The sequence below is a fragment of the Paramormyrops kingsleyae genome, chromosome 10 (genome assembly GCF_048594095.1).
Source record: "Paramormyrops kingsleyae isolate MSU_618 chromosome 10, PKINGS_0.4, whole genome shotgun sequence".
In the NCBI taxonomy this organism is placed as follows: Eukaryota; Metazoa; Chordata; class Actinopteri; order Osteoglossiformes; family Mormyridae; genus Paramormyrops; species Paramormyrops kingsleyae.
In genome coordinates this window covers 29,102,569-29,125,654 of record NC_132806.1, presented here as the reverse complement: position 1 = coordinate 29,125,654, position 23,086 = coordinate 29,102,569, and the positions used below count along the sequence as shown (strand labels likewise).

General features: G+C 47.4%; 1 protein-coding gene across 4 annotated transcripts; it reads left to right on the top strand.

Annotated features, from left to right (window-relative positions):
* The first annotated feature begins 6,748 nt into the window (after nt 1–6,748).
* Nucleotides 6,749–21,838, top strand: cxxc5b (CXXC finger protein 5b). 4 transcript variants are annotated; one of them, XM_072717654.1, is made up of 4 exons: nt 6,749–7,107; nt 7,226–7,286; nt 11,484–12,387; nt 20,724–21,838. In XM_072717654.1, the coding sequence occupies exons 3-4, from the start codon at nt 11,662–11,664 to the stop codon at nt 20,760–20,762; spliced, it is 765 nt and encodes a 254-aa protein (XP_072573755.1). In that variant the 5' UTR covers nt 6,749–7,107; nt 7,226–7,286; nt 11,484–11,661; the 3' UTR covers nt 20,763–21,838. The 4 variants fall into 4 exon arrangements, with proteins under 4 accessions (XP_072573755.1, XP_072573752.1, XP_072573754.1 ...); XM_072717651.1 differs by lacking the exon at nt 20,724–21,838 and adding an exon at nt 19,977–20,098 and having other exon boundaries at nt 6,751–7,107; XM_072717653.1 differs by lacking the exons at nt 7,226–7,286; nt 20,724–21,838 and adding an exon at nt 19,977–20,098 and having other exon boundaries at nt 6,751–7,107.
* The last annotated feature ends 1,248 nt before the right edge of the window (nt 21,839–23,086 follow it).

Genomic DNA, 23,086 nt, shown 5'->3' with positions numbered 1-23,086 from the left:
GTGTGAGGATTTAGAAGTGACCGAGTCTTTCCCACTAGGGGGCACTCTCATTCAAGGTTTCAACAGCGCGCAGGGAATTTCCGTGGAAAAAGATGCACGTCAGTATGACACATGTGTAACCGGTGTCATGCTGGGAAAATACCCGTTTTTCCAAACGATTTCTAACGGGGGAAAAAAGGTTTTTTTTTTTAAATTATCCTCTGCATGTCTCAGTGCAACAATATTTACTTAGAACGAGTCGCACAGCTGATCTTATAACCTCAAACCTAAAGGCTTTTTAGTCCGAAAAGGGGCAGATTGGTGTCCTCATCTCCAAATTTTGTGTCCCACGTTGAGCAGGGAAGCAGCCTTCGCAAGCAGATGATGTGATAGTAAGAGCAAGTCACGTCAGTATATCGGGTCTGATCACCGGATGGTGTTTCCCTGGAGTGATGAGCCGATGTAGATGCATAAAAGCGCGAGCTTCAGGAGCCTGGAGCATAAAATACTGGAAGGAAGGGCGTGTAGAGAGGTGAGAAACCCTACGTTAAGCATTAGAAAGCAAACAGGGAAGAGTGAAAGAGGATAGGAAGGTGTCTGAAGGAGCGGGTATCTCATGGGCGGACTGGCCGCAGTGTTTTCGCTTGAGAAGCTGGTTGACAGCATTCCACAGTGTCTGGGAAGCCGGACGTTTGCTCCTTCCACTCTCTCTCTCTTTTTTTGTTCAATCTGGCTTTGGGCACTCCTGCGGTGCTGGTCATGCGTCTGGCTGGAGCATGTGGCCATGTGACACTAATCCACCCCTCCCCCCTCCCATGCTCCCTCCCAGCCAAAGGAAGCGCTTTGGCGTTCTCTTCCTCTGCCTCGCCTCGCACATGGGGGAAGACAACAAAGGCCCGAGCGCGGCAGAGGCTCCGACCTGCCGAAACGCCCACCTGAACGTCCGCCGTCGCCGCGAACGCTTTCATCTCACCCCCGCGGAGCATCGGCTCACCGGCAGCCCTTCCGCAGCGGCGGCGTCGCCGCAGAGACCTGCGTGCGCCTCTGCGGAAAAGAACGATGACTTATGTGTGGGCAGCTCACGGGTGCCGCCATATGTAACGTGTGAAGGCAGCGTAGTCGCACGGGGCCGCGGAGCCTGCGGAGGATCCGGCACGGAGGATGGGGTAGCCGGAGAGGGTGTGGGTGACAGGATGGCGGGGCAGGGACGAGTGGGATGTGCAGTAGGAGGAGATGCGGTCAGGCCGGCTAGCCCTGTGGGAGGGCATGAAGATGACAGTCGGATGGTGTGGAAGGGTGAGGAGTGGCTGAAGCGGGGGAGGAGATGGGGTAGCGGGAGGTGTGGAAGTGGGAGCGTGAGGAGGAGTAAAGGGTGTGAGGAGGCAGGTGATGATGGTAAAGGAGAAAAGAGATTAGGAATGTAATGTATAGAGCTATAGGGATTGGGGGAGGAGCAAGAAAGAGGACGGTTAGGGAAACAGGCGTTTGGGCTGCATCCGTCTCCAGCCAACTGGGCCCTTAAGCGCGTCATGAATGCCTGAGATTTTATATTAAACATACCCGCTGTGCATACTGAATGCTCAGCTCTATGCTGTGGTTCATTAGCAATGCTAAATTGAATCCTTACCCTTTAAAATATTTTGTGTGTGTTAATATTATTGTGTGACAAAAGCCAAACATTTTGTTACAGAATGTAACCACCCCCATCTCTCTAACCCATTCTGAAATTCACAAAGCTTCTAAACACGTAGAAATCCGTATAATTACCTCCACTTCCGTTATCATTCAAACTAATGCCATTCCACTATGTATCCTAGATCAGAGCCGCAGTACATGCAGACACATTGAACATAAAGTTAATATGAACCTAATATCTATATATGTGTGTGTGAGTCTTGGTGTGTTTAGTTTAATGGGCTACTGTGAATTCTCCTCGCTTCACACTGTAGACATCAATAATGTTTTCACGGTTCTTATTGAACGAAAAAAAAAACTGCGATGGGTAACTATTATTTTACTTGATTAGCTTATTTTGCTTGTTCTATGAACAAAAGGACAAAACGGCGCTTTAAAGACTCGCCGGCACTTTAAAGATAAGGGAATATTGGACATTCTCCACGGAGAGCTAAGGGTATTGTACATGAAATGTATGATAAAGCTTAGTTAATTGCCCACTTGTACTTTCTTAGTGTTAAATATGCCTCTTCTTTGTATTATTTGCAGTGTTAACAGTGTTCGATCACGGTGGGTAGAATGAGTGATCAAGCGGCATGTGGACAAATAAGGACAGTTTCCAGACGTGTCCTGCACCTTTCACAGAATATACCATCATTGGCACGTGAACTGTCACGTGGGCTGGCTTAATTGTATTATAAAAACAATATAATTATATTGTTTTTCAAAACCAAAGTAAGACACGGATGAGGCCGTCTGTCGAGGACCAGGGCTGACCCACTATATACAAAAGGCGCAGCAATTACAGACTTATGCACCATGATTTGTCTTAGACCGATTTTAAACTGATGTACGCATATTAATTTAACCCCAGCCGTTCCTGACTTTTTCTTTAAATTCGGACAACTTGATTCAGGAGTGCAGGAGATCATTCTAGTTTTTATTCTCTCCAAACCTTACTTGGACTCAGGGAGATGAGGTCTTACACCTACTTACTGCAGGTGTGTGCAGTCTAGATTCCTGGTATTTTACTAGAATAAAACTTGGGAAATCTGCATGATTCAGGCACCCCACACGGAGGACAGCCTTCAGTCAAGGAAATCTTTCCCCGAGAGACCCAGGGAAGAGATGATACGCGGCACAGACACTGCTCTAGGGTCCTGGACAGAAAAGCAGACCAAGGATGGGAAGGTTCCGTTACGGGTCCGAAACACTGAAAGCGAATTCCTGCGAGAGGATTTTCACTGTGCGCTTTCTCAAACAAGGAAGGACACACTTGACACGGAAGTTAGTCAAATTTGACTACGGAAGGTTTCCTGGGACGCTGTTCTGGAAAAGTGAAGAAGAGATTAATTTGAGGGAATATAGTCGGTCTATCTATAAGCCGTAGGAGGGGGATGTCCAGTCCCTAGACAAGAGTGAAATAGGAAACAGATGGTCAGTTAGGTGGTGCAAAACAAGTGGAGCTTGGTAATTGGTAGTTGATGGAAACAAGGAGACGCTGGTGGTTTTTCACTCATGAAGCAGAATTTTACGTAGGCTAATATCACCAGTCACTTTCAGCCGTGGTAATTAGACTGGAGTCGACCTTTGTGTAACACGTATAACAACCTCTGTGGATATTTTCATATGTCCATACGTTGCCGGTTGCCACTTATTAAACCTAACAGCTAGAATGAGCATATTAAATGCCCATATGAGTTTATAGAAAGCTGGACAGATCGCCAGAATGGCCGAGGCACCCTGGAAAGACCGCGGTTCAAAAGCCCTCGTATGGATGTGTATCTTGTCGTTTTCCTCCATATTCCCTTGAGGGGAACCCAGGGTCATAACAGATACGGCTCAAGGAAAAGAGAAAAACCGTCTATTCGCATCTAGTACTATAGCGGAATGGGTGGCGCTATGTCCATGCGTACGAGAGTATATATAGGGTAGTTGCTGGGGGGTCGGTGTGTAAAAAAACAGGAATGTGGACAAGCTGAGCGGGGCCAGGAAGAATGTGGTCAGCCTGGACTGTGTAAAAAGATAGGAGCAGCCACTGTGAAAAAGTCAGCACGGGAGTGCATAGCCGTCGCCAGCAAAGCGGGATCCGGCGTTTTACTGCAATCACAAAACATTTTCCAATTATTCTAATACTCTCCACCTGATTGAGTAGATAAATAAGTGCCTTTAAACCGGCCACTGAGGTACGTGTCCTACGTCCCCCGTTCTCTCAGTGTTTTATTTGCCGTTGACAGTTTTCGGTTTGTTTGCAAGAGTGGGTCACAAAAAAAGCGGTCAGCACAACGGCATGGAGGCGATTTCCAAAACGGAGAGGGGGAGAGGCAATGCAGTCTGGATAACATAAGATACGGTGAAACCAGGCACTTTGCCAGTATAAAAGAGACGGTTTTCCCTCCAAGGGATTACGGAGCAATGCGTGTCAAACCTATTCACAGCGGTGCGTTGTCTCAGGGTCTGAAGCGACCATTGTGCGCTTATCTCGCTGACGGGCCCCGTGTTTGTTCGCCCACTGCCACGAAACACGTCGGCGATAAAAGACAAAGGAGTGGACTGGAAAGAGAAAGGTGACTTCTTTAGTTCACGGCCGTAGATAAGCTGTTATCTTTTTTTTCTAGCAACGCAGTATGCCCAACAAACATATTATAGATGTACTACATTATTTAACTCACTGTTAAGCGCGACCATATAGGGGAGTCGATCTGAATACGTTTCAATATTAAAGCCGCGTCATATTCCGAACGATTTTTTTTTCTGTAACCATTTCCACTCACACTTAAAATATATAATCAAGAAAAAATATGTAATTGATAGTGTGCTATATTATCGTAATAATACATGGAAACGCGCCTGCTTTTTCAGTGAAGTCGGGGTTAATATCTGCAGGTGTTGATGCTAATGTCATCGTATATAAAGTTTTCTAAATCCATAAATATTGCATTATACTCTCAACTGATTGTAACAGGCTGCGTTAATATCGTTTTTGGGTAGCGTACAGTTCCCATCGCTGTGAATACAGGTCGACTAAGGTGATTGATTTGAATAAAAAAAAAAGTGTGGTCAGTTTGTTTAGAAACATCAAAGTTCATCATGCAAACAAAGTTCATCGCGTCAACTCCAAAGAGTTAAAGGGGGTTAAACGCAACGATCCGTATGTTTACTGTCAATATTGGCAAATTCTGAAATAGTGACAAAACTTGCGAAACGCTTTTTTTCGCCTTCAAGTTACTTTCTGCCATGATCAAGGTCCAAATGTCCTGTAGGTAAAGCTGGTATACGCTTGTTTCGCTCCAGCGCATGGACTGTACCCATTATACATGCAGTTTACAAGGAATTCATGGGTTGGTATATATCTTAAAATATGTTTAGAATCGTTGCCAAACGTTAACACGCGATTATTCGCAGTCAGCAATTCAAAGCGAACAGTTACTAATAGTGCTTATAGGATTATGGAATCGCTGTATAATGTCTGACGCCCCAAGAACAATGTGCTTGGCCTTAAGTGGGAGATTAACGTCTAGTTGCGCTTGCGTGAGTGTCTTTGGGGGAGAGACTGACGGTTCCTGGACGTGAGGTCTCGGTCGGTGCCGCCGCTGCCGGTGAAGCTCTCTCTCCCCCCCCCCCCCTCCTCGCTCTCTGGCTGCTGTGTTATTTTCCAGCTCGGAGCCCCAGCCCGCGTGGCTCGATCGATTCGCATTGATTGTCCCTGACGAGCTGCTCCACTTTCCAGCCAATGTCAGCCAGTCTGCGATCGGGAAGGAGAGAAATGAAGGAAAATCTCTGCCGCCCTGGCGGTGTCATTTCCACACACTTCAGTTGGCCGCCTGCCAGCAGACAGGACACTCACAAGAGGTGGAGTGGACTTCAGCGTTTGCAAGAAGAGGAGCCGGCTACCTCGCTGGCCTGAGCGACGATTTCGGTTGACCACTGCCCACCCACCTTAAAACTGTCAAATTATACCTGCCATGTGACATAATTAAGCTTGCTCTAAACACGATATACCTTTAATTGTACCCTGTGTTTACCTACATAAGAGGCACCGCATATAGCCTATGCATGTATATTGATCACACGTCGGTTCCAACTCGTCGTTTATTATCGACTTTGTTTTAGTTAAACACGGGCAGAAATGATTACTTGGTTAGGTGTATATATATGTATCCATCGACAAAATCTGAGCAGTGTGTGTTGTACGGGAGAAATTTGCGAATGTGAAAAATCAATAGTGAAATGCGCGAGACAAGATGTTACGTGATGATGTATAGTACAGATTCATATGACATGCAACTTTTAGTGTTTTATAAAAGGATCGCCGCGTCTGTAATCATATGTAGCGTACAATTACAAAACCATTAATATTCAATATGTTTTAAATAGACGGGTATTAAATATTATTGGTATAACTTATTCGGGGGTGCCGTTATGGTAAGATAGCTGTCACCTAAAGTGGGTAATGAGACTATTACGTAGAAAAATGCACCCCAATGTACACAGTGTATAATCCAGAACACGTATATTTATCTTATGGCTGAAGAATTGGCTTCCTTCCCCGCCACTCTGTAGGACCTCCGTGGAAATGCTTATATTTCCGTCATATATTTTACGTTGCTAAGTACTGAGTAGCCTACGTTTGAGTCTGGAAGTCAAATTTAAATAAATGCCATGTCACATGACATTTAAACTTTTTTGTATCACATCAAAAGCACAGCAACAGTAACACCAGAAACATTATTATTATTGTTGTTGTTGTTGTTGTTGTTGTTGTTGTCATCATCAGTAGTATAATTATTGTGGTAATGTTATGGTCCTAAAACTTGGTATTACTAAAAGGAAGAAATTAATAAAATATTTTTTTCCAATAATATAATAATGTACAAGGCATTTTAAAATCATAACTAATTCCCCAGCTAACTTCTTTCTTCACCGCTGCAATTGTCAAGTGCAGAAACACTTCAACAGAGCATGTGCTCCGTTTGTTTTACAGGACAGCCGAGTCAAAGTTCTTGGTAAGTATGAATGTGTTAAATGAAAGTTCTCTCTTAAAGAGGTATGACGAAAAAGTCAATCTGCTTTCCGCTAAGAAAAATCATATTGTCCGTAAACAGTGAATAGAGGGGAAGCCAGAGTCCTGTGCGTATGCACGCGGTCTGAGAAACAGCCTCGATTTTATATTTAAAAATGAATGCGTCTTCTATAAAAGACATTCACACATTCAGAAGAATTCGACTTAAATAATAATGGATATTACATCACGTTTGCTTAATTTTAATGTTTTATTACCTTTGGCGTTATATTTTATCTCGATTTCTCTTATTCGGAAAGTCCATTTCGGTTTTTACGTGAAGCTCCAAAAATCTATGAAATGTGTTTGCATGTTCTTCCCCGCGAGCAGGGATGTAGAGGTGGGATAGCAAGAATCGAAAGGTTGGAGCCCACACGCTTGCCTCCGAGAAAGTACGTTTTACAATTATTTATCACTTGATTTCCTTCGCGCTAATTTCTGCCGGTGGGGTTTATATTTCTTTTGAGTGAGAATTTTATTTTTTCCCTGTTTTTGCGTCAATCTCCATAGCAGGCACGCCGACGGACCGCTTGGACGGTGGGATCACTCCCCTCCGCTCGGATCTGCTTTGGTAGGTGCGAATGAAAAGGGCCTGTGTTTGCAAATATGCAGATATATTGAAGGGGGGAATCATAGTTTGTTGAAGTCTGTTCAAAGTTGGGATGTCATCTTCCTAACGATCAAGTTAACTGGGAGAACGGGAGAATGTTTTTTCTTTATCCCCCGCGACGTACCAGAGCAGACCGAGTGCTGGTACCGCAGACACCCCGGTTTCAGATCAGTGAGTCTAGACAAAAGGTATTTTTGTATTACTTTAATGTTAATAAATGTCGAATTTATTCATTCATGCGCATACCTGATGATTTCATTGTGATTAGTTCGGTTTAATACGAGACTGCGCTGTAATGTAACTTTTGCGAATTTAACGCTGTTAGAGAATATTCCAAAATTAGTTCTTCTGACGGGGGACCGATATCGCGGATTTCCTTTCACGTATGAGGATAATATTATTAATGTTCATTTTAAAGTGCGTTAATGATTCACAAGTGACAAGGCTGGTTACTTGAAAGTGTCTTTCGCAGTCGGTAATACAATTCATTAAGTGAAAATTAAAGATAAATTGTTGAATTTAAAAGCACAGAATAGGAAAATGTTACAAGTTTCCTCTGGACTCGGAAATAACTTTACCAACCATTGATATTTCTCATGGTATTTATTAACATAAATCTATGTATTTAAATATACATACGCCGTTATTTATCACGTATTGCGCTATATCGGGTTATATCTCGTTACCAGTTTTCAATACCAAAAAGATCGTGAATTACTTTGGTGTATTTTATTGTGGTAGAATGAGCAGTCGGGGTTACGTATCGCCGAGGAGAAGCGAGCAGCCCGTCTCGCGCTCGCCTTGTCCCCCTCGCCTGACGCTGCTGCGTGCGGGGATTTACTGCGACCCCTCGGCACTGCCGCAATCCACGGCCGGCCGCAGCGCTCGTCAAGGCTGCGTGTTGTGTTTGCAATTAGGTGCCGCGGATCCAGATCAATATAAAATATAGATTCGCTATGTTTTAAACTTGTCCTGTGCCTGTGAGCGAAGAGCGTATGGACTATATAATACAAGGAATAACTTCATCTATAAGTAATATAATTAAAGTCGTTATTGATGGTAGATCTGAACTGGATCCAATGAGTGAGTAAGCGCGGTGTGGGGGTGTGTGTTCGCCTGAGAGGAAGCGCTACGCTGGGCTCTGCATTACCTGAACTAATAAATATCTGACTCTGCGCACCTCTCATGAGATCGCCAGGAGCAACTTAAAGCGGGTCTTGTTATGCATGTTGGCCGCAAACGGCGCTGCTCCGATAACTTTGATTTTAAAATGTAACTACATTATATCCACATGAATGACTGTTCCTGTTGTTGACGTATCCAATTACTTATGCAGTGCGCCGATTAGGGATCAAAACAAATGGTGAGATAAGAAGAGATGTATTTGTTTTATACATTAATAATTGTATAAGGGTTGTTGGTAATTTTCTAGCACCATTTTTGCCAGATTGCTCGTGGGTGTGTTGACTAAGGTTCATTTGTAGGTGGGCTAATTATTTATGGTATTCCTCCGAGTAAAAAAATAAAATAAATAAATAAATAAACAACCAGAGCAGCGGTATCGTTTTTTGTTAAGATACTGACGGCTTGGAATGCGACCATCCAGCGCGTGCTATGCCGGGCACGGCTGGGAACAGTTGTTTGACGCTGTGCATTTGGGCCCTGCCACATACACCACGCTGGCATACCAGAGGGACAGGGCTAGGGCCAAGACCGCTGCTCTACGGCATCCACCACTCCTCGATCTCAGGCGGAACGTCAGTGTTTTAGATATTAATTCTCCGAGGGGGATAGTTACTGCCGAGCTCCGTCCCCATGGGACGGACAACAGGAAGATGTTCGCAGTTAACGACTATTCTTATTGGAAGGTAGCTATTTCGGTAGTGGCTTCAGGGATACGGTAATATATATATATGTTGTCCTATAATAGAAACGTGCTGTTGTCAACATAAAAATTGTAATTATTGGTAATATTATTATTTTATATATATATATATATATATATATATATATATATATATATATATATATATATATATATATATATATATATATACATACTACTAGTGTCTGTCTTTGTTAATACATAATAATAATAATAATAGCCACATAATTAAAAATCAATAGGAAGCACTAGATAATTTTTTGAAATATATATATATTTTTTTAATATTTCCCTGACCCATGAAGTTGAAGAAGATGCTATTCTGAAAGTTAGTCCTTGGCTGTATTGAAAATCAGTCTCCCATTGAGGTTGAAGCCTCAGTGATGCATCTGTGCACGGCCATAATGGAAGTGCACCTCAGTCGCTGCATGGTCTTGGAGGGCCAAGGATGCACTTAGCGCCCACTGCCATGCTAGGGGTTATTAGGGGACATGCCCCCACAGGTAGCACAGGTCGGTGTCTGTCACCATGCTACGACCTGCCTGGGGCGTTAGCGAGCCTCGTAGCATAGCTGCTGCTGGCTAATATACTCGTGTTTGACAGCCTTAATGGACCAGCTCAAAGGACAGCGAATCGAATGACCTCGGAGAGAGTGTGACACTGGAGGGGACACAACTTAATAATTTAAATGCAAAGGTCTGTTTATTTGTGGGGGGGGGGGGGGGGTGAATGAAGCCAAAATAGATATTGGGGGATACATGTCCCCTCTGGTTCCTGTGCCCCCTGAATGAATCTGGCTTGGGAAGATAGATGGGAAGGAATGAAGAAAGTTGGGTACATTAATGACAGGAACATTGAGTGATGGGGCACAATGTACCTGGTTTACTAGGTGTTTACGGCCAATCTATATTAGTCTGTTACCCTCTGTTTTAATAAAATACTTGGCTTGACATATTTATGGTAAAACGCTGGGGTTGGGTCAAAAGCCGGAGATGTGGTGGCCTCTCACTACAACCAGGAGAGCAACGGGAGAACCTGCGAGGAAAGTTGTAGGACCAGAGGGAGAATGTGACAAAGGGATGGAGGAGATGGTGGCCATCAGCGGTTGGGGGTGGGAACGTGGAGCGGGCGCTGGACACGGACGGTGGAAACGGGTTGCCGGTCACGGATGCATAGAGGCGGACGGCGTGTGACAGTCAGGAAGGGCGGCTGTCGATCGGCGCAGTGGGGGGGGGTTGAGCGCTGGCGGCGGTTCCGACGGCGAGGGGGACGGGCGAGCCCTGCAGCTCCCTGTGAGGCGCGGTAGAGGATGGAGAGTGGCTGGCCCGGTCCGCCGGCGCCGCGGGCTCCGGAGCTGGCGGGAACGCGGGGGCTGCGCTTCTGCCTTTGAAGCTCTACCTCCTACTAATTCTGGCCTTCCAATTTCCACAGAGTTGCTGGGCCGCCTCATCTCCCCCCTCCCTTTGTTTCCCTTATAAGGGCTGGCTTGGCGATTTCCTTTTGCCTTTTCTCTCTGGTGTCGTGTGTGTGTGTGTGTGTGTGTGTGTGTGTGTGGCCTCCAATGGCCAGATATGGAGAATTAAAGAGAAGGTTGTTCTCGCGCCTTCAAATGAGAAAATTCTGATGATGTCATAATGGGGGGAGTGACACATCACGCCATGGACACAGTCACGCTGGCGGTGATTGTGCTGGTTTTGGTGGGAGGGGGCTGACCCTGGTTTGGACCCTGTGTCGATCTGAGCTGCTTGTCATAGATCTGACATTTGTCATTGATTTTTTTTTTCCTTATCCTTTTTTTCTTTTAAGATGAATGTTTATTACGAATCTAGTGAAAATCATGTGTTGGTCCATGAGTCACAATTAGCAGATGCTTGAAATCGGCAGAAAGCTGATTTATTGTGTACATTTGATATCATATTGTGGTTTTCTGTTGTCTGTGTCATGCAGTTTACCAATGAAATGTTTAGTTTTGCATGATAATTATTCCTCACTGGAGATGATGTCAGATGTGAGACTCAGCCGTGTGTCTATCCCGAGGATCTCCCTGATCACATGGCCACATGGATCACATGGTCCCGGCCACACCTTAAACCCATCGCCCTGTAGTCATGGTGACATTTTGCTTCCGGCTTCTTCTTCCTGTGTGATGAGTGTCCCCTGTCCATTTCAATGGATTGTCCTTCCCCCCCCCTCCCCGTTTGCTGAAAATCTCCACCCCCCCCCACCATCCATCTTTTAAACCCTGTGCTCCTCTCCCCCTTCCCCCCCATCAGCTTACAGTCGGCCTGAGTAACAATGTGGACGAAGGCGGAGCTCTAGAGTGCGTTCCTGGGCTCCGGGGGCTTCCATTGGTTGACCCATCAGAGGGGGAGTGGTCACTCTCACCTGGGCTTTGAGCAGACGGTTCGCCATCGGCAGGCCCCCCCCCCCGCCCCCCGCACGTGCTGGACCATGTCTAGCGGGCGTCCCGAGGGAAGCCACAGCGCAGAGGCCCCGGACAAGAGCAGCTGCGGGGAGGACGGCCAGCCCCCTGCCCCGGAGCGGCGGAGTCGCAGCGGCATCATCAGCGAGCCACTCAGCAAGAGCCTGAAACGGTCGCGCACGCTCTCCCAGTACACCGCCAGCTGCTCAGCCGCCAACGGACTCGCCCACAACGGCACCGCCGACGCCAAGGGCAATGCTACCTCCACGCAGCAGCGGGCCGCCAAGGCGGAACGGGCCTCGGAGCCGGCCCTCGAGGGACACAACGGGCTGCATTTTGCCCAGGCTGCCGAACTGCTGAAGCGGGCCGGCATGCTCCTGCCCGGGGAGCAGGGTGGCGGCGCGGGCGACCCGGACGGCGTGTCCGCGGCGGACGCCGTAGGCCCTGCCGACTTTCCCTACATCGGCGGCTTCCCCTTCAACCCGGGCCTCTTCATCATGACGCCCGCCGGAGTCTTCCTCGCCGACAGCGCGCTGCACATGGCCGGCCTGGCGGAGTACCCCATGCAGAGCGAGCTGGCCTCCGCCATCAGCTCGGGCAAGAAGAAGCGGAAACGCTGCGGCATGTGCCCGCCGTGCCGCCGGCGCATAAACTGCGAGCAGTGCAGCAGCTGCCGGAACCGCAAGACGGGCCACCAGATCTGTAAATTTCGCAAGTGCGAGGAACTTAAAAAGAAGCCGTCCGCGGCTCTTGAGGTGAGCCTCCAGGGGGACACTGGCCATGGGGGGTGTGAGGGTGGGGCGGGGCTTCTTTAGGAGGGGCAGATGAGGTAAGGGTTAGATTAGATTATGTGATGCCTGGGGCGGGGGTTGGGGTGTGTCTGGGGTCGAGACAGGATATGCGAGGGGGATTTACTCACGCCGGAGGATTGCCTATAATCTCTCCTCCATCTTTCATCGCATCAGTGTGGTTAAAACTGGCTATCAGCGGCCATCTTTATCTGGGTAATGCGTGCTTTCGGCTAGCGGATTGCCCTGTCCGAGTCCCACTTGATGTGTCTCTAATGGAGGCCGCCGCGTGCGGGCTGGGCTGGTCTCTGAGTGAGTGCGTGTGTTTGATGGCATGCATGCCTAAAGGAGGGCTGTGCCGGGCTTGGGGGGTGTGCATGGGAGGGGGGGGGGCGTGGAGGGCTCGGTCAGTCCATCTGGCCGTGGGGCTGTCATCTGGAGCACCAGGTGTCAGTGTGGCACAGACGCTTCCCTCCCGCCCAAGACGACTAGCCCTGCTCATCTATGTGGTGAGAAGCCCCCCCCCACACACACACACACACACACACACACGCTCCCCTCCAGCAGGGTCGCTCCTTCATGCGATACATCCACCCCCCCAAGTTGCTCACTCTCCAGCTCCCTTCTGGACACTTGCAGGCCTTGACATCTCCTACCTCTGCTTAGAGCATTTCTCGAAAAACAGAAGTTTTATTTTGTCAGGCCAAAGACATGCAGCTGTACGGGAATTGCGTGAAAGACTTAGGGTACATACAGGTCCTGGCTGCTATATAAAAATAAATGCTGTGTTTTACCCTTGATGTCTAATCCACACGTCAAAGGTCCCGACAGCAGCGTCACTGTAAGCTCGGACCCGGAGAAGCCTCGGGCCGGTCCGTAAATAAACGGTACACATCAGCTGGTTACATGCTGTTTCCTACACGGCACACGGGGTGCCTACGATTTCAAGAAAGGAAGGTGTCTAACTGGGGCACTGGTTAAGGTTAACCGTTCGGGCCAAACACCAGCTCTCCCGAGTTGGTGTATCGATTATTACTTAGTATAAACTGGCGAATGATTTTCCTCGCCAATACCGTTAGATGTGAAATTGACAGGAGCAGCAAAGTGAGATAAATAAAGAGACTGGTCAATATGATATTATTATACCCGTATCTTGTGTCCTAGCTTAGCGCTTAGCGGAAACCACCAGGTTGAGTTGATCCGCCGTCATTCTTTGGCGTCACACTCTAGCCCATAATGAGGCCGGCATTTCAGCAGCTGCGTGTTTAATTTCACGGAGGAGCTCGTGCTCATGGCGGGACTTTGGCGGGCTTGGGGCTCCTGGCTGGATGGTAATGATGAACCTCTCTGGGACATTAAAACCTGATGAAGGTGTGGGTACAGGTGGGTAATTCAGGTCCAGAAAGTAAAAATCCAGACCAAGATTTTGTTTCAACCAACCAGTTGAGTACTGTGTGACTGTGACTCTTTATACTCAACTGGTTGGTTGAAACAAAATCTTGGTCTGGATTTTTACTTTCTGGACCTGAATTACCCACCTCTGGGTATGAGGTTGAGGAGGGGATATCAAGGACAGCCAACACAGGGGGTCTGTCCTTCATTCGCGGGGTGCCAGTTATCACGGGATGCCAATCATCTCCGCCAGCTCCTGACTTTCTGACACGGACAGTGTAGAAGAAAGTCAGACCCAGTTGGCATCAATCTGCTTGCCACTCTACTCACTTGAACCAGAGGACCAACAAGTACATAAAATCTGAGTGGTAGAAGGTGTCTATTCTGGTGCGGAAAGGTCCACCTTGGGTAAGCAACATGAAGCGTTCACTGTAGAGAAGGAGAACACATCCGAAGGACTCCGGGTCCTACAGCGACCCACATGTCCTTTTTTAGTATCCATACGTGTTTTGGTATATTTACAAATGATTTACTTTTATATAAAGTCTTTTACTGTCGAGTGCTACATTGTTCTCTTATACAAAAAGTCATTTAAAGGCACAGTCCCAAGCCCCAATATTCTGTTCTGCGCACTGACACGCGTGTTCAGGACACACACGGCTCTCCGGCATGCGTGTCCATAGCCTTACGGGGTTGTTAGCATGTTTTTGAGGGAGGAGAATATGTGAGCACACACTGTTCCATCACTGTGCTGGGGATTCCACACGAAGGGCCGTGAGCTCCAGGGGTTTGTGTGTGTGCGCGTGCGTGCGTGCGTGTGTGTGTGTGTGTGTGCGCGCATGTGTGTGTGGGGGGGGTGGCATCGTGGGGCTTGAAGGGGCGGCATTGACAGGGCCTTCAGGCTGTTTTCCATTGAAACCTCACGGCAGCTGCGAAGCCTCCATAAAAAAATGGGGGGGGGGTGGCGTGCAGGGCTCTCGCCACTTTATACCGCACTGGCTGGAGGCGTCGAACTTTATTTTAGGAAAGCGACGTTGGCTGAACGGAAATAAAAAAAAAAAAATCCAGTGTGTGTGTGAGCAGGAAGCGAAACAGGCGCACTGTGACACAGCGAAGTTCTGGGCCGCCAAGGCAGCCCAGGCTGGGTCCTTATAAACCCACGCAGATCGGCCGCCGTTTGGACCTGGACCTCTGCGCTTCACGGTTTGGCTGTAACTTGCCATTATTTAAGTCATAAACACAGTTTAGGTAACGTTTTAATGGTGACCAGGATTCACTTACTGTAAGACTGGAGTGCTTGTTCGTGTTGATGTGGAGTTACATAGAGGGTTTATTTGTGTGATGTCTCTGGGTCAGTGACCGTGTGTATCCCGTGTGTATCCCGTGTGTATCCCGTGTGTATCCCATGTTTATCCCGTGTGTATCCCGTGTGTATCCTGTGTTGTGCGTTTCGCCTGTACTGTAGGTGTTTCTGGTGTGTGTGTTTGTGGTGTGTGTGTGTGTGTGTGTGTGTGTGTGAGAGTAGGTGTGTTTTCCTTGAGGTGCCCCTGCGTGATAATGGCCGCCATGCGTGTGCGTGGTTGGGGCCGCGGATCAAAGCACCTCCATCTCCAGAAGGGTTATTAGTCTGGGTCCTGTGCCACGGGAATGTGAGGCTGCCCCGTCGGCGTTGGCATGTCAGTGGGAAGGGGGGGCGGGGAGGGTCAGTACGTTCCCCCTCTGGCTCGTCCAGCATTTCTGACTGACAGCGCTCCCAGACGGAGCGTAGACGCACAAGGCACACACCTGTCGGGGTCGCAGTTGGAGGGTGTTTGCATCTCGCACGGTTTGCGTTTGAGTGCAAAGCGTTTGCGTAACACATGCGTGTGCGTGTGTTTCTGGGGAGGAGGGACGGGCGAGGTCAGTCAAGGTGACACCCCCTCCCCCCCCATCCATGGTGTGGTAGATCTTCCTTGCATTTTTGAGCTCTCCCCAAGAAATGCTCTATACTCCCATGCCCCCCCCCCTGCAAGAGCCCCAGAGGCCCTGTGGTTAGGAGGGTTAGGACCCCCCCCCCCCCCCCCCCGCCTTCACATGCCAGCTCTCAGGCTCGTAACCGGGAAGGTGATCTGAGGTGGCGTCAACAGTGCAGAACAAAGAGAGAGACTTGAGTAAGGTGGTTGATGTGGGGGGGGGGGGGGGCGTATAATGCTCAAACTGGATCTGTGTCCTGGTCAAGCCATGGGCTCAGTGGCATCTGCCTCACCCCCCCCCCCCCCAATGGTCAGTCTCCCTGTGCCCCCCCCCCCGTGACATCCGGATCCCCCCTGCTCGCACCCCGAGTGGGAGGCCATGTCACTCCTTTATAGGTCAGGCCTTTCCCAAAGGTCCGGATCGGGTTACGTGCCGCTGAGCTCGCCGTGCGTTCCGGGAGCCTCTCACGCTGAGAACGTGTTCCGGGACAGGGGTGTATCAGGTCTGTGGGGGTGCATGACTGAGCCCCCCCAAATACAGGTGTGTCTGGGGAGTCCTCAGGGGCCTTGGGGGTAAATACCAGCTCCTTCACACACGTGTGTGGTGTGTGTGTGCGTGCGTGTGTGTGTGTGTGTGTGTGTGTGTGTGTGTGTGTGTGCGCGCGCCTCCCCGTCTCTGACAAATGTCCACCACTCTCTGCCGCAGTCCCTGCAGTTGGGGGGAGGGGGGATGACCCCATGGTTTCTGGATGCCCCTCCATATTTTTGGGCTTCACCGAACTCCAGTCAGCCGCCTCTGTTTGTCTTAACTCACGTCAAAATAAAACACGGCCAGGAACGAGAGGGGCTGAGGGTGGGGGGCGGTGGGGGGGGGCAGCGAGGAACAGCGTCGCCATTGCAACCGCTCGCAAAAGTCTTGTTTGCCTGTTGGTGTTGGAGCCGAGTAAATAATACATGTAGCATATCGGATTTCAGTGGCGGAGCCAGTGCTGCGGCCCACGGCGGCCCGGGTGAGAGCAGGCGGCCCGGCAGACAGCAGGGAGCGAGGTCTGTTTGGGACAGCCTGGCGTGACGCCTCGCTAAGCCAGCTGCTCTCAGCGCCTGGAGAGCCGGGCGGGGGCGGGGGGTATAGGGGCAGAGTGACGGGGGACCGTGAAGAGAAATGGAGGGCAGGGAAGAAGATGGCAGGGCTGGGGAGGGGAAAGGACGCAGGGGAGGGGGGCGGGGAGGGGGAGAGTATCACCAGTACTGACAACATCTTTCACACACACTCGCACACAAGTACTGACAACACACACTACTGGCACTAGCACTGGTAACACACAGTAACCACAGCAGTATTGACAACATAACGCTACCGACACCAGTACTGACAACACATACTCATGCAGTACCAAAACCAGTACTGACAACACATACTCATGCAGTACCAAAACCAGTACTGTCACCAATACTGACCACACACACACACGTGCAGTACGAAAACCAGTATTGACACCACTCTCGTAGAGTACACTAATATTGACAGTGCACACTTGCGTAGTACCAACATAAATACTGACCACATACTCGGGCAGTACAAAAACCGATACTGACAATACACACTTGCAGAGTACTGACACCAATACTGACCAAACACACTTGCGCTATACCGACAGTAATACTAACAACACGCACTTGCACAATACCAACATTAATACTGACAACACACAATCGCGCAGTACCGACAGTAATACCGACCAAAGGCACTCGGGCAGTATCGACACTAATACTGACAACAGGCACTCGCGCAGTACTGACAACAGTACTGACTCCATATGCTCATGCAGTACAAAAACCAGTACTGACTCCATATGCTCATGCAGTACAAAAACCAGTACTGACTCCATATGCTTATGCAGTACAAAAACCAGTACTGACTCCATATGCTCATGCAGTACAAAAACCAGTACTGACTCCATATGCTTATGCAGTACAAAAACCAGTACTGACTCCATATGCTTATGCAGTACAAAAACCAGTACTGACTCCATATGCTCATGCAGTACAAAAACCAGTACTGACTCCATATGCTTATGCAGTACAAAAACCAGTACTGACTCCATATGCTCATGCAGTACAAAAACCAGTACTGACTCCATATGCTCATGCAGTACAAAAACCAGTACTGACTCCATATGCTCATGCAGTACAAAAACCAGTACTGACTCCATATGCTCATGCAGTACAAAAACCAGTACTGACTCCATATGCTCATGCAGTACAAAAACCAGTACTGACTCCATATGCTCATGCAGTACAAAAACCAGTACTGACTCCATATGCTCATGCAGTACAAAAACCAGTACTGACTCCATATGCTCATGCAGTACAAAAACCAGTACTGACTCCATATGCTCATGCAGTACAAAAACCAGTACTGACTCCATATGCTCATGCAGTACAAAAACCAGTACTGACTCCATATGCTCATGCAGTACAAAAACCAGTACTGACTCCATATGCTCATGCAGTACAAAAACCAGTACTGACTCCATATGCTCATGCAGTACAAAAACCAGTACTGACTCCATATGCTCATGCAGTACAAAAACCAGTACTGACTCCATATGCTCATGCAGTACAAAAACCAGTACTGACTCCATATGCTCATGCAGTACAAAAACCAGTACTGACTCCATATGCTCATGCAGTACAAAAACCAGTACTGACTCCATATGCTCATGCAGTACAAAAACCAGTACTGACTCCATATGCTCATGCAGTACAAAAACCAGTACTGACTCCATATGCTCATGCAGTACAAAAACCAGTACTGACTCCATATGCTCATGCAGTACAAAAACCAGTACTGACTCCATATGCTCATGCAGTACAAAAACCAGTACTGACTCCATATGCTCATGCAGTACAAAAACCAGTACTGACTCCATATGCTCATGCAGTACAAAAACCAGTACTGACTCCATATGCTCATGCAGTACAAAAACCAGTACTGACTCCATATGCTCATGCAGTACAAAAACCAGTACTGACTCCATATGCTCATGCAGTACAAAAACCAGTACTGACTCCATATGCTCATGCAGTACAAAAACCAGTACTGACTCCATATGCTCATGCAGTACAAAAACCAGTACTGACTCCATATGCTCATGCAGTACAAAAACCAGTACTGACTCCATATGCTCATGCAGTACAAAAACCAGTACTGACTCCATATGCTCATGCAGTACAAAAACCAGTACTGACTCCATATGCTCATGCAGTACAAAAACCAGTACTGACTCCATATGCTCATGCAGTACAAAAACCAGTACTGACTCCATATGCTCATGCAGTACAAAAACCAGTACTGACTCCATATGCTCATGCAGTACAAAAACCAGTACTGACTCCATATGCTCATGCAGTACAAAAACCAGTACTGACTCCATATGCTCATGCAGTACAAAAACCAGTACTGACTCCATATGCTCATGCAGTACAAAAACCAGTACTGACTCCATATGCTCATGCAGTACAAAAACCAGTACTGACTCCATATGCTCATGCAGTACAAAAACCAGTACTGACTCCATATGCTCATGCAGTACAAAAACCAGTACTGACTCCATATGCTCATGCAGTACAAAAACCAGTACTGACTCCATATGCTCATGCAGTACAAAAACCAGTACTGACTCCATATGCTCATGCAGTACAAAAACCAGTACTGACTCCATATGCTCATGCAGTACAAAAACCAGTACTGACTCCATATGCTCATGCAGTACAAAAACCAGTACTGACTCCATATGCTCATGCAGTACAAAAACCAGTACTGACTCCATATGCTCATGCAGTACAAAAACCAGTACTGACTCCATATGCTCATGCAGTACAAAAACCAGTACTGACTCCATATGCTCATGCAGTACAAAAACCAGTACTGACTCCATATGCTCATGCAGTACAAAAACCAGTACTGACTCCATATGCTCATGCAGTACAAAAACCAGTACTGACTCCATATGCTCATGCAGTACAAAAACCAGTACTGACTCCATATGCTCATGCAGTACAAAAACCAGTACTGACTCCATATGCTCATGCAGTACAAAAACCAGTACTGACTCCATACTCGTACACTGCTGACTCCAGTAAAGCAGACACCTGTAATGCGGCTGCACACTCTAGGTTCTCACCGCCTGTCTCTCTCCTCTCTCCCAGAAGGTGATGTTGCCGACAGGAGCAGCATTCCGATGGTTCCAGTAGGACTGTCATCGAGTGCAGTGGCACACCTCGCTTTTGACTGTCTCGGGCTTGGACCCCGCCCCCCCCCCCCCCCCCCCGCCCCCCCAGCTGAAAAACAAACAGAAAAAGCGAAAATTATTCAATATAATGGATGCACCTACTTTTTTCCTGAACCAAAAATAAACAATAAGAAGTCTATGGCAACTTTCATTCCTTTTTCTATGTTGCGTTTTGGTACCTTTTGTCCTATTTCTGCAGTTTTTCCCGTCACTTTGACATCAAACTTTTCATTGCCAAAACAGAAACGAGGGACTGTGTGTGGACAATCAACTACTTTCTGTGTCTGGTGTTTATGTCGTTTACGTGTGGAAAGATAAAGTACTTGTGTAGAGAATGTAAATTTGCGGCTCTATTTTAAAACTAGTGACTAATGACAAGCACTATTGTAATTTAGCACCATTGTTCTTACTTACGACCTTGTATTTTGATTGATTCTTTTTTTAATTTTATTTTTTTTTTTGTTATTGTTTTATGTCATAAATCTATAGTTTTGAATTTGCTTAATGTTTGTTATTAAACAAGAAAAGTTACAAAAAAAAACTTTTAAGATGTAGCACCCCGTTTTCTGATTTGGGAAAAAAAATTCTAGCTTGCCGGATGTTGACAGCGCACTCCATGTGTCCCCCCCCCCCCCGCCCCCCCCGCCCCCCCCCACTTCCTCAGGGCCTTAAAAGCCAGCCCTCATCCTACTGGTACGGATGAATCCGCTCTCCAGGGTCTTTCTCGAAACCTTCTGGTCAACATTGCGCCCTCTCTCTCTCCCTCTCCCTCCCTTTCTCTCTCCCTCTCTCTCTCTCTCGCTTTCTCTCCTGTTTTTCTACTTGTTTGTTGAATGGGAACTGGAAGCCTCGCCTTGCCGATTCTCTTCTGAGGGGCGTGGCTGTCTTGGGATCGCAGCCGCCTGGAGTCTTCGGAAGCTTACGGGAACATCGATCCCGTCTGCACCCCAGCACTGAGAGAATTTCATTTTTCCACAATGCTATCAGATCTACATCTTTTGGAGGGGAAAAAAATAAGAAAAACAGTGATGTTTGTATTCATTTAGAGATTTGGCCTGATTTTGTGAATAAAAATGAATGCATGTATTTGTGTCAAAACCTACTGCTCTGAAGCCTGTCTGCTTTAATGCATGGTGCATCTTTTTGTTCAGTGATTCATGCAGAGACAACAGAAAAAATGCACTAAGAAGTGTCTAGGAAACACATTATTGTTAACTTTTAAAAGCTTTTTTGACCTCACTTCTTGTGGTTGAGCTTAGGGCTCATGATTATTGGTATAAGAATTTGAAGTGGTGTTTTTTTGGAGTGATTTCCATAATTTTATATTCAATAATAGTTTTTAAAAAGCTGGGAATTTGTATTTAAATAAACTTATGTGAGTAATTGCAAGCCCATTTCTAAAAAATAATAAAAATGAAACTGCAATAATGAGCAAACACGTAGGCTTGATCTAAGACCCAGAAGTCATTTTATTCATTTTTCCAATGTAATTACATTTTCCATACTTTGTTTCAATTTCTATACAGGTGTTTGATAAAATGATAAATTGGCAGAAAAAGCCTACACCTCAATGCATTTGTTAAAATCCCCGTGGCCACACAACATACTGATGATTAGAGTTTGAGTTTATTACAGTTTAATTGGGTTAATTATATCAAATACATTGTGAGTACGGTGGCTGAGAGGTGCCAAAACACAATTTTCACTTGTTTGCTTTTTAACCGCATTGTTCTCGTAAAAAGATATCTGCTCTCATCATGATTAAAAGAACGAAGAGTGGTTGCTGGTTTTTGTGAGTTTCTGACCACAGATAGGAGTCTTTTCTTTTTCTAGCTGGAATCCACAAAACCACCCGTATTCTCTTGATGTGAATTCCAAAGGCCCTCTAGGGGTTAAAGGTCAGCGAGCAGTCCGGCTGGAGCAGCTTAGCCTGAAGGTGAGTTCTGTCTGGCCCGTGCCACCTCTGAAAACAGCACGGCGCTTTCTCACATAGATCCGGTTTCATGCGTGCGGACGACTCCTCACGTCATTCACACAGTCATATTTCCTCTGCCTGAATCGAAAGGACAGCCAGAAGGTGATTAATAACCAGCGGCCGGCGTCACGGTGACCCTAATAGCCTTGCAGTTATTAGCCATTTACCACAAGAGCCCTCCACACTGGCTAAGAAAGGCCACGCCACGACATGCTAACATTTACGTTAAAGCGAAGGGTTAACGCAAGAACGGAAGCGCTCGGCGCCGCTCACGAAACTTAATTCTTTTGGTTCACAACCCACTGCTACCCAACGCGAAGGACCAACGACCGTTTGGTTGGCGTAGATCTTCCAGACTCGATCTGCTTCGCCGCTAGCGTACTGCACAGGCAGCTGGCCCTGCTAACCTTAGGGGCCTCTCTCGTGGTCGTAACGGTGGCAAGCAACCACAGCTGGAGTGGTGAGGCGTTCAGATCCTCCAGCTGTCATGGTTTGCGTGCGTCTTGGTATGTTCTTACCGTCAATAACTCACTTGAAGAGTAACTCTACAGATCCTGTTTCTATTAAATTTAATGACAGGCAATATGGACTATGATGGAATTTACCGAAGGGCTCCTTTGGTCCATAGGGAAAAACACAGCTGCATATTGTAAATCATAACCTATATATTGCTAACTGATTTTATCAGCGTGTGTGGTAGGTCACCATTTGCCAGTGACTTGAGTCAGACAAGTAAATGCCTTCAACAGTATGTCCTGCACACCTGCACAGGTTATAACGTAGACTAACGTGAAGCTTCCGACTTCAGACGGAACGGGAAGCGTAAGTGTGCGACCGTTATCGGTAATGAGTAGACAGGCATGGTCATGAATTGCATGTGGGAGGGTGGGGTGTCAGAGCTAATTACATAGCTGAACCACACCTGTGCGACACCTGGAAGGCACAAGTCGGCAAGTACAAAGGCGGTGCTGCCGCCTGGAGCAGAGAGTCCAGAGAGACCCTGGACGGTGGACCACTTATAGCTTATCCTCCTGTGCCCTAACTTTCCTTGG

Excerpts from the sequence above, each read along its gene's own strand:
- cxxc5b (XM_072717653.1), top strand. The coding sequence starts at position 11,662 with ATGTCTAGCGGGCGTCCCGAGGGAAGCCACAGCGCAGAGGCCCCGGAC. Across the intron at positions 12,388-19,976 it reads AGCCGTCCGCGGCTCTTGAG|AAGGTGATGTTGCCGACAGG; the intron begins GTGAGCCTCCAG and ends CCTCTCTCCCAG.